General features: G+C 39.7%; 1 protein-coding gene and 1 pseudogene across 1 annotated transcript in view; both read left to right on the plus strand.

Annotated features, from left to right (window-relative positions):
* MORC1 (MORC family CW-type zinc finger 1) overlaps window positions 1-15,316 on the plus strand; it is a 170,427-nt gene that overhangs the window by 69,849 nt on the left and 85,262 nt on the right. The window contains exon 14 of the mRNA XM_034990914.1: window positions 1,223-1,377. Within this exon, the coding sequence (XP_034846805.1) occupies window positions 1,223-1,377 (155 nt within the window). The remainder of the gene's footprint in view (window positions 1-1,222; window positions 1,378-15,316) is intronic.
* LOC118007123 lies at window positions 9,306-10,032 on the plus strand (annotated as a pseudogene).

Here is a 15,316-nt window from a genome sequence, read left to right on the forward strand (position 1 = left end):
TACTTAGGCACCAACTCTAAAGTTCCCTCCATAGGAAGGTCTTCCTGGACTGTCTGATTCAAGTTGGCCCCTACAATCAGCCCCTCCACCTTACCACTCTTCACGTTACAGCACCTGCTTTATATTCCTCCTACCCCTTATCACCATCTGAAAGGATCTGGTAACCCTTACTGCCTGTTACCTATAAGAGACACTTTATAAGCAGGGACCTTCTTGTTCAATACTGCATTCCTAGTTCCTGGAATAGGGCCAGGTGCTATGGAGGGATGGATGGATGGATGGATGGATGGATGGATGGTTGGATGGATGGATGGTGGGATGAATATATAGGCAAGCATCAGGTGCAGAAAGAGCATTGGGAGGGGTAGTCAGCCAAACTGGGGGAAGTTGAGTCAGGCTTCCTGGAAGAAATGATGCCCAAACGTAGACTTACAGAATGAATAGTGAAGGGAGGGCAGCTTGGAAGGGGAAAGTAATGGAAAACATCATAGGCAGCAGCTCCACATTGGGAAGGCTTGGTTTGTGTGCCTTGCCAAGGGAAGTTGGGAGAGCTAGATAACTGGATACTCTTTCCCAAAACAGGGAAAATAACCAGAATATTTTGTCACTAAGCAGAAATATCCAAGTTACATACATTGTAAGCTGCTAAAAATCTGAAAAAAAAAATTTATCCATCAGACTCACTGGCAGATACCAGTTACTTTACAGAATAATCCAGCCCTATGTTCCTTTAGTGGAATTCACTAAGCACCCCACAGACCTCTGCAATGATGAGGAAAAATCCAACCTGACAGATGAAATGAGGATGGAGAAAGTGACTCTTTGGCCAGATCATTAAGAGGGTCATGTCAGTTTATTTCAGCAAAACATTGTTAGTGGTTTCTAATGCTAAAAGGCCTCCTCTTCCCACCCACCCTGATTTCCATGTAAGGTTTAGGTTTGGAAAAGGAGTCATATTAATTTAGTACCGGTGTGCATTAAGAGATTTTTTTTTTATTATGAGACCAAACATACCTAAAATTACCATAGTTTTATGTAACAAAATACAGTTTTAACTCGTTAAACTTTGACGTGGTCTAGACCAAGTGAATCAGCTTATTTGTTTAAAAAAAACAACAAACAAACAAAAAAACTGATTTCAAAAGACCAAGGTATATTTGCTTTTTCTTTTTCCTTAGCTGAATTTCGCAGAATTTACTTATGTATTTATGTATTTTCCCAGACTCGGTGCAGGCGTGGTTGGAATTGTTAATATACCCTTGGAGATCATGGAGCCATCCCATAATAAGCAGGAATTTCTCAATGTTCAAGAGTATAATCAACTACTAAGAGTCATGGGGCAGTACTTGGTCCAGTACTGTAAGGACACCGGAATCAGTGAGTATTCAGTGGTCACAGTAAGAGATACTTAATCGAGAGTCAATTTATGTGATTTCTTTAAGCTGGAATGATTGCACTGATTTAAGCAACTGGTAACCCAAAGCCCTGAAAGAGAGCTCTTTTAACTTATTAAAATAATAATAATAATATGGATGCCTGGCTGGCTCAGTCGGTTAAGAGTCTGCCTTTGGCTCAGGTCATGATCCCAGGGTCCTGGGATCGAGTCCCATGTTGGGCTCTCTGCTCAGTGGGAGTCTGTTTGTCCTTCTCCCTCTACCTGTTTAGAGCTCTCTCTCTCTCTCTCAAATAAATAAGATCTTTTAAAAATAATAATAAATAAGAGAAATGAGAAAGGAACCAGTCTCAGAATCTTTCCCAGAGTATTATGTGAAAAATGAAGCAGCAGATTAAAAACTGTAAGAGAGGGCAGTCAGTAGAAAGAGAGCTGATCATGGAGGAAGGAAGCAGAAGTTTGCTTGAGGAAGGCCTAGGGGGCCACTCCGAGACTCTACTGTGTGGGAAGGAGCACATAGTTCCATACAGACTTGAGAAGCTCCCCTAGCATTGTTATGTCATGCCGTAGCATAATCATTGTTGACCGTGGATAATCGTAGATGTGTGTTAAACCTTGTTTTGTAAGGTTAACAAGTTTAGAATATGTTAATGAAGATTTCGATTAAAAATCACTGAAATAAAAATATTCAGAAACTTTAAAAAAAAAATCTTATTTATTTATTTATGAGAGCATGCAAGCGTGTGAGCAGGGGGGAGGAACAAAGGGAGAGGGAGAAACAGGCTTCCAGCTGAGCAGGGAGCCCCACACAGGGTTCGATCCCAGGACCCTGGGGTCATGACCTGAGCTGAAGGTAGATGCTCAACTGACTGACCCACCTAGGTGCCCCCCCCCTTTTAAATTTTATTTATTTATTGATTGATGAGAAAGAGAGAGAGAGAATGCATGAGCAGTGGGGAGGAGCAGGCTCCCAGGTGAGCAGGGTGCCCATATATTCAGAAACTTAAGATAAACTTTAGTTATCTGGAAAATTTGGCTTATTCAGATCACTTCATTCTCCAGAGATACCTGAACAATGAGATGGTGTGCTGTGCATTAATGAAATAAACTTCCTTTAAGTTATGCAGACATAAGGCTTCATTTATGGAAAGAAATAGATAGGCTACTGTGTTTGTTCAATGATTTTCATGAAGCACGTATAATTCATGCATATCAAAAATTATGTCTCTACCCTTGAGACAACTTAAAATCTTACTGCTCTACTTGAAGTTGTGATTTTAGAATATTTTCTTTTCTTTTGTACTCAACTTAGCTCAGTGCTGAAATTTTCTTACAGCCGTGAAACAGGAAAGAGTACAGGAACTCAGGGGAGAAAAAAAAAGAGTGGGAATGAAGGTGCAGGCACAGATTTCCTGCCAGAGCTGGGTTTTCATGTCATGGTCTAAAATGTACTCAAAGTGAGCAGCATCAGCATCACCTGAGAGCTCGTTAGACATACAGCATCTCAGACCTGCTGGCCTACACTCCGCATGTCAGCAAGATCGCCAGTGATCTGTAGGCATGTTTGAGTTTGAGAAGCACTGCCCTGAAGAGTATACCCATGTCATACTTGCTTAGCATAGACACACTTTTTCCACATGTATTTTTTTTCTCATAGACATGTCTGAAGTTATACTGAAAGTAGGAACAAGTACCTTATTTGGCAGGTTATGCTTAAAGCTGTAGAAAACAGAGGGCTAAGCAGAGTGAGCTATAAATCAAGGATCTACTCTCTGGTCTTGAAATGCTAGCATGACATAAAAGAAAAAACATTAAGCATTTGAAAGTTGTGTCACTTCTCCATTCTCCTCATGTTTTCTCTGTGACCTTCCTTGTCATGCTCATCCTTTCCATAAGGAGTAATCTCAGAAAGAGGCATGAAACTTAAAGGTGATAGGAATAACCTCTGTCCAGCCCACACTTCCTCAGGACAGTCATATTGCGTCCTGTTCTGGGGGGACTCTCCTGAAGCCCTTTTTCCTGGTGTGGGGGGCCCTCCTAACAACTGTGCTCTCCACTCTTGGGTGTCACTTGCCTGCTTTCCCCCTCTTTGTAACTCCCCATCCCTATCTCAACCTAATTTTTTCAGAAACTTCTCAGTGGATGTACTAAGATTCAAAATAAGTTTGGTTTGGCCTTTTGGCCGGAACCGCCATCTTCCGGTAATTCGACAAAATGACCAACACAAAGGGAAAGAGGAGAGGTACCCACTATATGTTCTCTAGGCCTTGTAGAAAACATGGTGTTGTTCCTTTGGCCACATACATGGGGATCTACAAGAAAGGTGATACTGGGGACATCAAGGGAATGGGCACTGTTCAAAAAGGAATGCCCCACAAATGTCACCATGGCAACACTGGAAGAGTCTACAGTGTTACTCAGCATGCTGTTGGCATGGTTGTAAACAAACAAGTTAAGGGCAAGAGAATTAATGTACGCATTGAGCATATGAAACACTCAAGGAGCCGAGATAGCTTCCTGAAGCGGGTGAAGGAAACTGATCAGAAAAAGAAGGAAGCCAAAGAGAAAGGTACTTGGGGTCAACGGAAGTGCCAGCCTGCCCCGCCCAGAGAAGCACACTTGGTGAGAACTGATGAAAAGGAACCCAAACTGCTGGAACCCAATCCCTAGGAATTCATGGCGTGATAAATGTAAAGAAAATAAAAGACCTCAAGACTGTAAAATTGTTTCTCTGAATTGAGTAGAAGTGTGGTGTCCTTTCCCCCCTAAAGATATTTAAAGCAAAAAAAAAAAGTTAGGTTTGTATTTTAATTATTATTATTAATACCATGTTGTTTTCCTAGTTTCATAATTGCCTATGAATTGATTCCAGGCTGGGGGTACTTTTACAAAAGGTGTTCCTCAAGGAGGAAGTCAGGGGGTGGAGACAGGAGAGCGAGCATGTGTATCTGTTCACATATATGACAGCCTCATCCCAAAACTTCCTTAACGAATGGAATCAAGTAATCACGGTCAGAATTGGTAGTCTCAGGAACTGTGCTGAGACCTTCAACGACTTTGTGTATTAATTCCCGCAGGAATAACCAAAGTTATCTAATGCTTGCCTAGTACTCTAAAAGCCAGTATTATAGGGCACACAGTTTTAATGAAAAGTATTTGGGTAGTTTATTGCCTTATAAATAAAAGATGCAGTCTTTGTATTTGCTATAAATCTGATCTGTTTCTATGGAAAATTGAGGCCTTGTAAAAATCAAATCCACAGAAAGGCAAATGGAGAGGTAATGACTTTGTGTCATTTATCAAATCTGCATTTATGTTTGGCACAGTTGATGCTAAGAACCTCAGAAGTATTTCTCTTTAGTCTGACCTCACCTCATTGTCTGCTACTATGTTTCCTGAAGCTTTGTGCGTTCTTAAAGTGAAATGGAAATATTGATCATCAGCTTTCTGGAGTAGGGAGAGAAGGAGAAGGAAAAGAGAAAAAAAACATCAAATGAAATTTGGGTTTGAACAGAAGGAATTACATAGAAATTTGTTACTAAACTTTTCTAAAATGGATCAGAATATAGCTGATGTGCTGAATGAAATCTGGGACATAGTAAGCATAACCTCTCCTAGCAGAACTCAAATGATAGGGCTTCAGGGGGGCAAGGAGGCTAAGAATCATATAAGCCGGTCACCCCCCTGACACTTTAATCCCCCCTACCTCGCCCACTCCTGCCTGAGGCAAGTGGACCACCATTTTAAGCCTGAATGAGGGTTTCCTGTAAAAGAAAAATTGCCACTTCTTGAGTCAGCCTGTGAAGCTCTGCACAGCTGTATTAGAAAAAACATTTTCGTATCAAAGTCGTATCTATTTCTCGCGTATTGTTTCATTCATTCACCTGTGGTAGGCACAGAGTGATATAGGACTAACGGATCAGACGTCGTCCACCCTCTCTGCGAGTCTGCGGTCTAGCAAGGCTAACACCGTTTGACAATTAGAAATAGCATTGGTGCCCAACAGAGAAGCAGCCAGTGCTCAGGAGCCAGAGAGGCCTCCTGGAGGAAGTGATGTTTCCTGCAGGAGGAGGAGGAGTTAGCCAGGTCAACAAAATTTTTCCCCCTTGGGGCCATGAAGGATAGGCCTAAAGCCTTTCCAGATGACAGCCCCCCAGGTATTTGAAGACAGCCTTTCTGTCTCTCTTCATCCTTATTTTATCCTAACATTTCCAAGTTCTGTTGCTATTCTTCATTTGATGGGTGTTAAATATATTCACCATTTTAATGTTATACTTTATAAAGTGTGCTGGTCACGTAGAAATAAAAATTTCAGATGAAACCCAGGCTTGAATAAAATGGAATCATCATCTCTTTCTTCTTAAGTTGTTGTAATTCTACTGATGTAGCCTGCTATATTAACTCTCAGTAAGCACATTATTGACTTTCAGTGTCCTTATTGCCAATTAAAATTCTTAATAAAAATTTTAATGTGTATTCTTGTTAAGCCATACATTTCTTATATTTTTTTCCATTGTTTTTGGACCCTAGACTAGAATCATACATTCAGTCCTATTAAATGCTATCACCTTATTAGGCCCATCCTTTCAGGAATCTCTTGTTGACTTCTAACTAATATGCTGTTTTTTCAGATAAGTTGGACCAGTATTTTCTCTATGATTTCATTTAAATCCTATTGCATAGAATAGACAAGTCAAGCACTTGGCCCTCCACTGACGACCTCCGGTGAGGTTGAAATGGGATACTGGATAAATAAATTAATCAGTTACAAATCTTCCTAGTTAGGCTGTCATCTTGTTCACATCAATTTCTCAGTTTGTGTGTAATTTTGAAAATGAGAGATAATATTTGTTAGATGAATAGTTTTAAAAAAATAGATAATGCTTTACGTCTTAGGTTGGGCTGCTATAACAAAATACTGTAAACTGGTGGCTAATGAACAGCATAAATATCTTTCTCACAGTTCTGGAGGCTGGAAGTCCAAGGTCAGAGTCCCAGTATGGTCGGATTCTGGTGAGAGCTGTCTTCTAGTTTGCAGACTAATGACTTCTTATAACCTCACCTGGTAGAACAAGAGTGAGCTAGCTCTCTGGCCTCTTGGAAGGGCACTAATTCCATCATGAGGGCTCCACTCACATGACCTAATTACCTCCTAAGGACCCCACTTCCAAATACCATCACACTGGGGATTAAATTTCAACATATGAATTTAGTGGGGATGCAGACATTCAGTCCATAACACTTTTTTAAAAAATATTTTATTTATTTATTTGACAGAGAGATAGAGTACAGGAAGGCAGAGAGGCAGGGAGAGAGAGAGGGAGAAGCAGGCTCTCCGCTGAGCAGGAAGCCGATGTGGGGTTCGATCCCAGGACCCTGGGATCATGACCTGAGCCGAAGGCAGACGCTCAACCGACTGAGCCACCCAGGCACCCCCAGTCCATAACACTTTAATAGCTACAGTGAGCTACTCACAACAAGTGTTGTTTCTCTTATGATGTGCTTCAGTCTATACGATCTCAGAAAGACACTACAAGAAAAATGAAATGCAACATTTTCTGCTGGGGATACATATTGAGTGAGGAGGTCTATATAAATATTAAAAGGTGAGACTATGAGACAAGTTTATTTGGAGATGTAGGTCAAGAAATAATTCATATCTCTTTTTTTATTCAGTCTTTGAAGTTATAGATTTTATGTATTCTATTTCATTTAAAAATATTTTTTCAATATTATATGTTATTTTTTTTAAAGATTTTATTTATATGAGAGAGAGAGAGAAAGCACGAGCAGGGGGAGTGGCAGGCAGAGGGAGAAGCAGGCTCCCCGCTGAGCATGGAGCCGACCCAGGGCTCGGTTCCAGGACCCCGGGATCATGACCTGAGCCGAAGTCGGACACTTAAATGAATGAGCTACCCAGGTGCCCCTTGTATGTTATGTTTTATTTTGAAATTTTGGTATTATGGGCAGAATTGTTTTGTCAGAATTCGTATGTTTTAGTCTTAACCCCTAGTACCTCAGAATGTGACTGTATTTGGAGACAGGGCCTTTGAAAAGGTGATTAAGTTAAAATGAGGCCGTTAGAGTGAGCCCTAATCTGGTCCGACTGGTGTCCTTACAAGAAGAGGAAATTTGGACAGAGAGAGTCTAGGGATGGGCGTGTGCAGAGAAAAGATAATGTGAGGAAATAAGTTTCCATTGTTTATGCCCCCCAGCCTGGTTTTGTTGTTGTTATGTCCTCTCTAGCAAACTAATGTATATGGGAAATTGTGAAATTAGACAGAATTAAAGAAAATATTAAAATGAAACCCGTAAATCCATCATCAAACCTCAACAGTTCTCAACTCCTGGGAAAACTGGTTTCATCTATATTCCCCCTACTCCTCAACAACTAGATAGATTATGAAGAAAATTCTAGACATTATATAATTGTATCAAATATATTTATCATGTATTTTTAAAAGAAAGAACTCTGTTTAAAAACATAATCACAGGGATGCCTGGATGGCTCAGTTGTTAAGCATCTGCCTTCGGCTCAGGTCATGATCCCAGGGTCCTGGGATCGAGCCCTGCATCGGGCTCCCTGCTCACCGGCAAGCCTGCTTCTCCCTCTCCCTCTGCTTGTGTTCCTGCTCTCGCTGTGTCTCTCTCTGTCAAATAAATAAAATCTTAAAAAAAAAAAAAAATCACAGTACAAATATAACGCTTTAAAAATTATCAATACTTCCTTAATACCATAAAATATCCAGTCTGTTGTTACATTTCTAATTATCTCCTGTCATAATATAATTCAAGGTCCTTCTTGCCCATCTTACCCATCCCCATATTTCTCTTTTTCCCTTGTTTTTCCTTGCAATTTATTTGTAGGAAAAACTGGGCTGGTTGTTTCATAGTTTTCACAGGCTCTAAATTTTGCGCGCTGCCTTACTGGGTGTGGTTTAACAGATTCCTTCATTCTGTTGATTTTTCTGCAAATTGGTAAAATTGATTAGCAGCTTGACCAAATTCAGACCTGGTGTTTTTTTGTTTGTTTTTTGTCAAGATGCTTCATAGGTAGTATTGTGTTCTACCATCAGGTTGTCCGATTCTCTCTCTCTTAATGATATTAGCGGTTAATGATCAAGGCTCAGATTCCTTAGGAGTCCTAAAATCTTCTATTCTGATTCTATCATATTTTTACAATTTATTAGCTTTAATACTTCTAAAAGAAAAAAATTTTTCATCTTCCATTTGGTCACCTATGTTAGTTTGTATTTTACTGTTTGACAGAAACAACATAGAGCTCTATACTGATAAAAAACTTGTATTGAATAAAAGCTTGATTAGAGGTAAAATTAAAACAATAAAAATGATATAGACATTTACCTGACTTATATGGCATAAATATGTACTCTGTTTAAAATCATTACTTCATGCCAGTTCTCAGCAAATAGCAGGATGGTTCAGGAGTTCATTGAATTGATTTCTGTTTTTAAAAAAATCACATTCGTAGATTTTATCCATTTACACTGCTTTCACCTGGTAATTGAAATTATCACCATTGACAGTACTTAGGCTTCCTTTTCTTTCCGACTGCACTTGTATTATCATGATAATGACATTTTTTACATCTACAGTGAATTTTCATGCTAAAATATCTCAGAGGATCTTACCTATATTGCAAATAAAATACTAAAAAGCCTAGTAGCCTTCTTTTGTCTGGAATTGCAGTCTTATTCTTACAGTCTGATTTCCCCTGCTGTACCAGAAGCAAGACCTCAAAACTCTATCGGTGCATTTATGTGTGCCTTAGTAAAGAAGAGTAGGTTGCACCTTAATGACTGAATTTGAAACAATGCAGTCAGAATTAAACATAAGTTGTATTAACAGAGGAAGTAGGTTGCATCGGCCAGGGTCAGAGTGCATGGAGGAAATCATCGAGTTCTCCCTCTTGAAGCTAAATGGTCAGATCATGGAGATTGATCATGTCCAGCCCATAGTGCATCCACAGCTTACTCCGTTCTGTCCAGACTCTCTGGGATTATTCAAGCATGGTGGATAATCTGCCAAGCCTGCGGCAAGTACTGGAGAGGGTCATCCAAACGTCAAGTCAATTTTTGTCACCTGTGGAGACTGGGACTTGAAAGTCACACTCCTGGGCCAGTGCCAGTATTTGGGTTTGCCAGTGGCAGATTACTTCAAGCAGTGGATTAATCTGAAAAAGGCTTGCAACTTCACCATGGGCTGCTGGCCCAAGAATGGACTTCTAGACATGAATGAGGGCCTCAGCCTGCAGGACACAGGCATTGATGACTGTAAGAACATCACCAACATCATGAAGACACTTGCCTATCAAGGCTTCATTGTCAAGCAGACATCACCATTCTGATCGGCTGAGGACAGGATGGGGCCAGCCAGGGTAGCTGCTTGGCCTAGCCCAGAACCCTCCTTTCCCTCACAAGAGGGGAAATGGGAGAGTGGCACAGCCCTACATCCAGAGTGTCCCCCCAGCCTGCTCTGTGGGCTTGTGCCCTGGGTAAGGGCTTGGCCCCTCAGACTTTGTGCCGCCAACCCTGCCCCTCAACCTCAGTCCAGTATTAGCCCCTCCCACTCTAGGGGGACCCAGGCACTGACTGCCTCCTCCCTGGTACACAGGCTCTGCTGGAGCCACCGAGCCCCTTGAGCCCCCTCCCATCCGTAGTGCATGGTGTGTGGTGCCCTTGGGACTCCAGGACAGATCAAGATGCCCCCGGGACTCCAGGACAGATCAGTCCCCATCTTGTGTCTTCCCCCATCCTCACTGTGAATGTCCCACTGAATGAAGTGGGGGAAATGAGAAAAAAATATAACTTTGAATCTTTAGATTTCTGAGGACATTAAGTCTGCAGGCTTTGTGTATGTCTGAGTGAAATAAGTCCTGGTAGAAAGATAAACTTTGCTAACCCAGATATTTGGGAGAATGAGCTGGCCAGCTAGTCAGTTGCCCATAATGACACAGAACTCTAGGACTATGCTTTAGATTATTATGTCTAATTTTAAGTTCCCCATTATAGAGGGAATTAGAAAAGTTGAGTGTATGCAAAGAAAGGCAGTGAAAATGAGTAAATAAAAATATAACCTAAAAAAAGAAAGCAAAAGTTCTTTCTTCCTGAGGGAAGACACAGAAGAAACCTAACTCTCGTCAGTTTTGTTTTTGAAGGTTTGTTGTCATGGGGCCCCTAACGCTCTTCCTTCTAGTGTCCAGCGCACACACCGGCCTTTTTCTGAGCTGGGAGCCAGGCAGCCCTCGGGGACCTTAGAGTATGGTTTGGAATCTTCGAATCTACCAGTAATTGTCTAAAATCCTTATACATACATATGCTACATTTTTTCCAATATGTATAGATGTAGTTGGTTAGTAAAATCTAGAATCACACAGAAGTGTTCTTGAATTCAGTTTATTTTTTTGTCATGTATTTTCTCAGGTAGAGGGAGGGGGGTTAGTGGTTCGGAACTTATTTTGCGGCTTAAGGAGCCTCTCGTGGGAAACCACTGAGACGGAACGAGAGAAAATGATGCTATGTTGCCAGGTGAGGTAATGAAGTTGACACTTCCAGGGAGTTGGACCAATTCCTCAGATTCCTGGAGCTTGCTGTGCTCACAGTAGAGTGAAGTGAAAACATTCTGGCCGTGGCTTTCACCTACTTCTGCCACTGACCATCCCGGTGAAGTGTGACTTGCCCAACCCACTCCACTCCACCCAGGAGCCGAGGGAAGGAATGGGGCTGTGAGCAGCTTCACCAGCACTGAAGTCCTGGGGGAAGTGGTTATGTAGCAGCTCTCGTCAGGTGCCCATTAGCTTCACAGTCCTCCTCAAGAGTGAACAGGTCTCACTACAAACTGATTGGGGTTGGCATGTTGGTTGAAACCAGTTTGCCATCTCTGAGTGACTCCATCACAAACATAAATGATCGGTGATAACACATGGATCAGCTTAGGGAAGGTCTGATGTCTGGCTTGGCTAAGAATGAGGGGTAATGATGAACAGGACAATTTCAACAGAGCAGGAGGCATGACTTACAATCCCCTGAGAATGGATATGTAATTTCTATCTCAGGAGATCTTGAAAGATAGACTATAATCATCTATTTCGTTGCAGAACTACCTGAAGTCAGGGACCTGATTTAAGCACCTTCATCTTACGATTTTCCTGGTACTTTGATTTCGTAACTGTTTTAGCCTTTCTTATTTTGATTGAAACCATCAAAGCTTTGCTTTGGTAACTAACTACTGAATTTTATTACTTCTTCTCTTGGCTAATTGATTCCCTGGATGTCTTTGTACATTCTATGAATAGATATGAAACTGACATCTAGGAGGGTGTTGCATTTCTTCTCTTTTTAAGAGGCAGAGTCTTTGTGAACTGCTCTTTTATTTACTGGTGTTTGGCAAATGTTTAGTAAGTTATCGCAGCAGTTCCCATTATTTTTTTCCAAGTTTTAAAAGGCTCCTGAAAATTAATCAGATTAATTTAAACATTTGGAATCTTCTGAATAAAGTACTCTCTCTATAGCTAACAGTAAATTAAATTTTCAGTTCTCAGATACTCATTCTAGAAATTAGGACTTTAATTCTGTGTGCATTAAGCCCTGATTATTCTAATTTAACAGGCTTGTTGATTATTCAAGCAAAAATCTCAAGATACGTATTCTTTTATAATTTTGAATATTACCCATGTGCTTGCAACCATTTCCTGTTCACAAAATAAGCTGAAATTTTAGATCAGAATACCTTGAGGATATTAATATAATTTTGGAATTAGTAAAGTTTGGGTTATCTTCATAGTACTCTTTATAGGTGGGTGGGAATATTTAAGATATATCTTTTTAAAAATCAAGTACTTTTCGGGGCACCTGGGTGGCTCAGTCCTTAAGCGTCTGCCTTGGGCTCAGGTCATGATCCCAGGGTCCCGGGATCAAGCCCCACATTGGGCTCCCTGCTCAGAGGGAAGCCTGCTTCACCCTCTCACTCCCCTGCTTGTGTTTCCTCTCTCTCTGTCAAATAAATAAATAAAATCTTTAAAAAAAAAACCCAAGTACTGAAACAAATAATACATTATATGTTAAAAAAGAAAAAGAAGAAGATAGCAGGAAGGGAAAAATGAAGGGGGGGGAATCGGAGGGGGAGACAAACCATGAGAGACTATGGACTCTGAGAAACAAACTGAGAGTTCTAGAGGGGAGAGGGGTGGGGGGATGGGTTAGCCTGGTGATGGGTATTAAAGAGGGCACGTACTGAATGGAGCACTGGGTGTTATACGCAAACAATGAATCATGGAACACTCCATCAAAAACTAATGATGTAATGTATGGTAATTAACATAATGAAATAAAAAAATAATAAAAAAATTAAAATAAGTACTTTTCAAATTTTGAAATTTTACCTCTTTTAATTGATTTCTAGATGAAAGGGCAATTTAAAAACCCTCATCAAGACATTAACAAAACATTAACAAAAACGTCAGTTATTAAAGCCACATATATAACCAAATGTCCATAATTACACGCCACACCATTAGCCAAAGCCAACTTAATATAATGAATGATTATTACTAATTTTACTATTTCTTGCCAGACTGGGATAGATAATTTTTTTCCAGCTTTATTAGGATAATTGACAGAAAATAATGGTATATACTTAAAATGTACACATGATGACTTGATATACATATACATTGTGAAATACTTAACCACAATCAAGTTAATCAACACATCCTTCACCTCACAGTTATCTTTTTGCATATGTGTGGAGGTAGAATGCGTAAGATCCACTCTCTCAGCATATTTCAAGTATACAATACAGTACTACCAATCATAGTTGCCGTGCCATACATTAGATCCTCAGAACTTACTCACTTTCTTATTGAAAGCCTGTTTCCTTTGACCAGCATCTCCCCGTATCCCCTACCCTACAGCCGCTGACAACCACCATTCTTCTTGCTGTTTCTATGAGCTCAACTTTATTTTTTTAGATTTCTACGTATGAATGATACCATACATACCCACTTGTTTTTCTCTGGCTTATTTCTCTTAGTATAATGGCTTTCGGGTTCGTTCATGTTGCAGATGGCAGGATGTCCAACTTTTTATGGCTGGGTACTATTCCATTATCTAATCATATTTCACCATTCATCCATCAATGGACTTAGAGGTTCCATATTTCTGTATCTTGGCTATTCTGAATAATGCTGTAGTGAACATGAGAGTGCAGATATCTCTTTAAGATACTGGTTATCATTTCCTTCAGATGTATATCCAGAAGTGGGATTTCTGGGTCATACAGTAGTTCTATTTTTAGTATTTTGAGAAACCTTGATACCGTTTTTCCATAATGGTTGTACCAATTTACATTCCCACCAACGGTGCGTGATGGTTCCCTTTTCTCCATATCCTCATCAACACTTGTTATCTCTTTTCTTTTTGATAATAGCCATCCTACCAGGTGGGAAGTGATATTGTGCTTTTGACTTACATTTCCCTGATGATTAGCACCTTTTCATGTACCTTTGGCCAACTGTCTATTCAGGTCCTTTGCTCATTTTATTATCAGAGTGTAAGTTTTGTTTGTTTGTTTTTGTTTTTGTTTTTTGCTATTGTGTGAGTTCCTTGCATATTTTAGATATTAAGCCTTTATCAGATACATAGTTTGCAAATATTTCCTCCTCCTGTATGTTGCCTTTTCATTTTGTTGATTGTTTTCTTCGCTGTGCAGAAGCTTTTCAGTTTGATGTAGTCCCACTTGTTTTTTGTTTGATTTTTTTTTTTTCATTGTTTGTTTGCTTTTGTTACCTGTGCTTTTGGTGTAATATCCAAAACAGACCAGTGTCAAGAAGCTTTATCCTTGTTTTCTTCTATGAGTTTTATGGTTTCAGGACTTACAGTTAAGACTTTAATCCATTTTGAGTTAATTTTATAAGTGGGGTAAGATAGGGCCCAGTTTCATATTTTTGCATGTGGATATCCAATTTTTCCAGCACCATATATTGAAGAGACTGTCCTTTCCCCATTGTGTGTTCTTGGTACCCTTGTCAAAGATTAGTTGACCATATATGAGTGGGTTCATTTCTGGGCTTTCTATTCTATTCCATGGGTCTATGTGTCTGGGGTTTTTTTGCCATTATCATACTGCTTAATTGCTATAGCTTTGTAATATGTTTTGAAATCAGGAAGTGTGATGCCTCCAGCTTTTTTCTTCTTTTTCAAGATAGTTTTAGCTTTTCAGGGTCTTCTGTGGTTCCATACAAATTTGGAGATTGTTTTTTGTACTTCTTTTGCATTGAATCTGTAGATTGCTTGAGTAGTATGGACATTTAAAAAATATTAATTCATCCAACCCAAGAATGTAGGATATCCTTCCATTTATTTGGTATCTTTTCAATTTCTTTCATCAGTGTCTTACTGTTTTCAGTCTATAGGACTTTTATCTCTGTGGTTAAATTTAATCCTAAGTATTTTATTATTTTTTATGTTATTGTAAATGAGATTGCTTTCCTAATTTCTCTTTCATACAGTTCATTTTTAGTGGCAGAAATGTAACTGATTTTAGTATGTTGATTTTGTATCCTTTGTCTTTACTGAATTCGTTGATTAGTTTTAGCAGTTTTCTTGGTGGAGTCTTTAGGGTTTCCATATATACTATCATGTCATCTGCAAACCAGAAATTGTTTTTACTTCCTTCCTTCCTGATTTGGATGCTATTTATTTTTCTTCATATCTAATTGCTCTAACTAGAACTTCCAGTACAATGTTGAATAGAAGTGATGAGGGTAGGCATCCTTGTCTTTTTCCTGATCTTGAAGAAAAGCTTTTAACTTTTCACTATTAAATATGATATTAGTTAGCTGTGGGCTTGACATAATGGCCTTCATTGTGTTGAGGTACATTCCTTCTATACCTAATTCATTGA

The sequence above is a fragment of the Mirounga leonina genome, unplaced genomic scaffold, assembly GCF_011800145.1.
Source record: "Mirounga leonina isolate KUSES-001 unplaced genomic scaffold, KU_Mleo_1.0 Mir_115, whole genome shotgun sequence".
Taxonomy (NCBI): Eukaryota; Metazoa; Chordata; class Mammalia; order Carnivora; family Phocidae; genus Mirounga; species Mirounga leonina.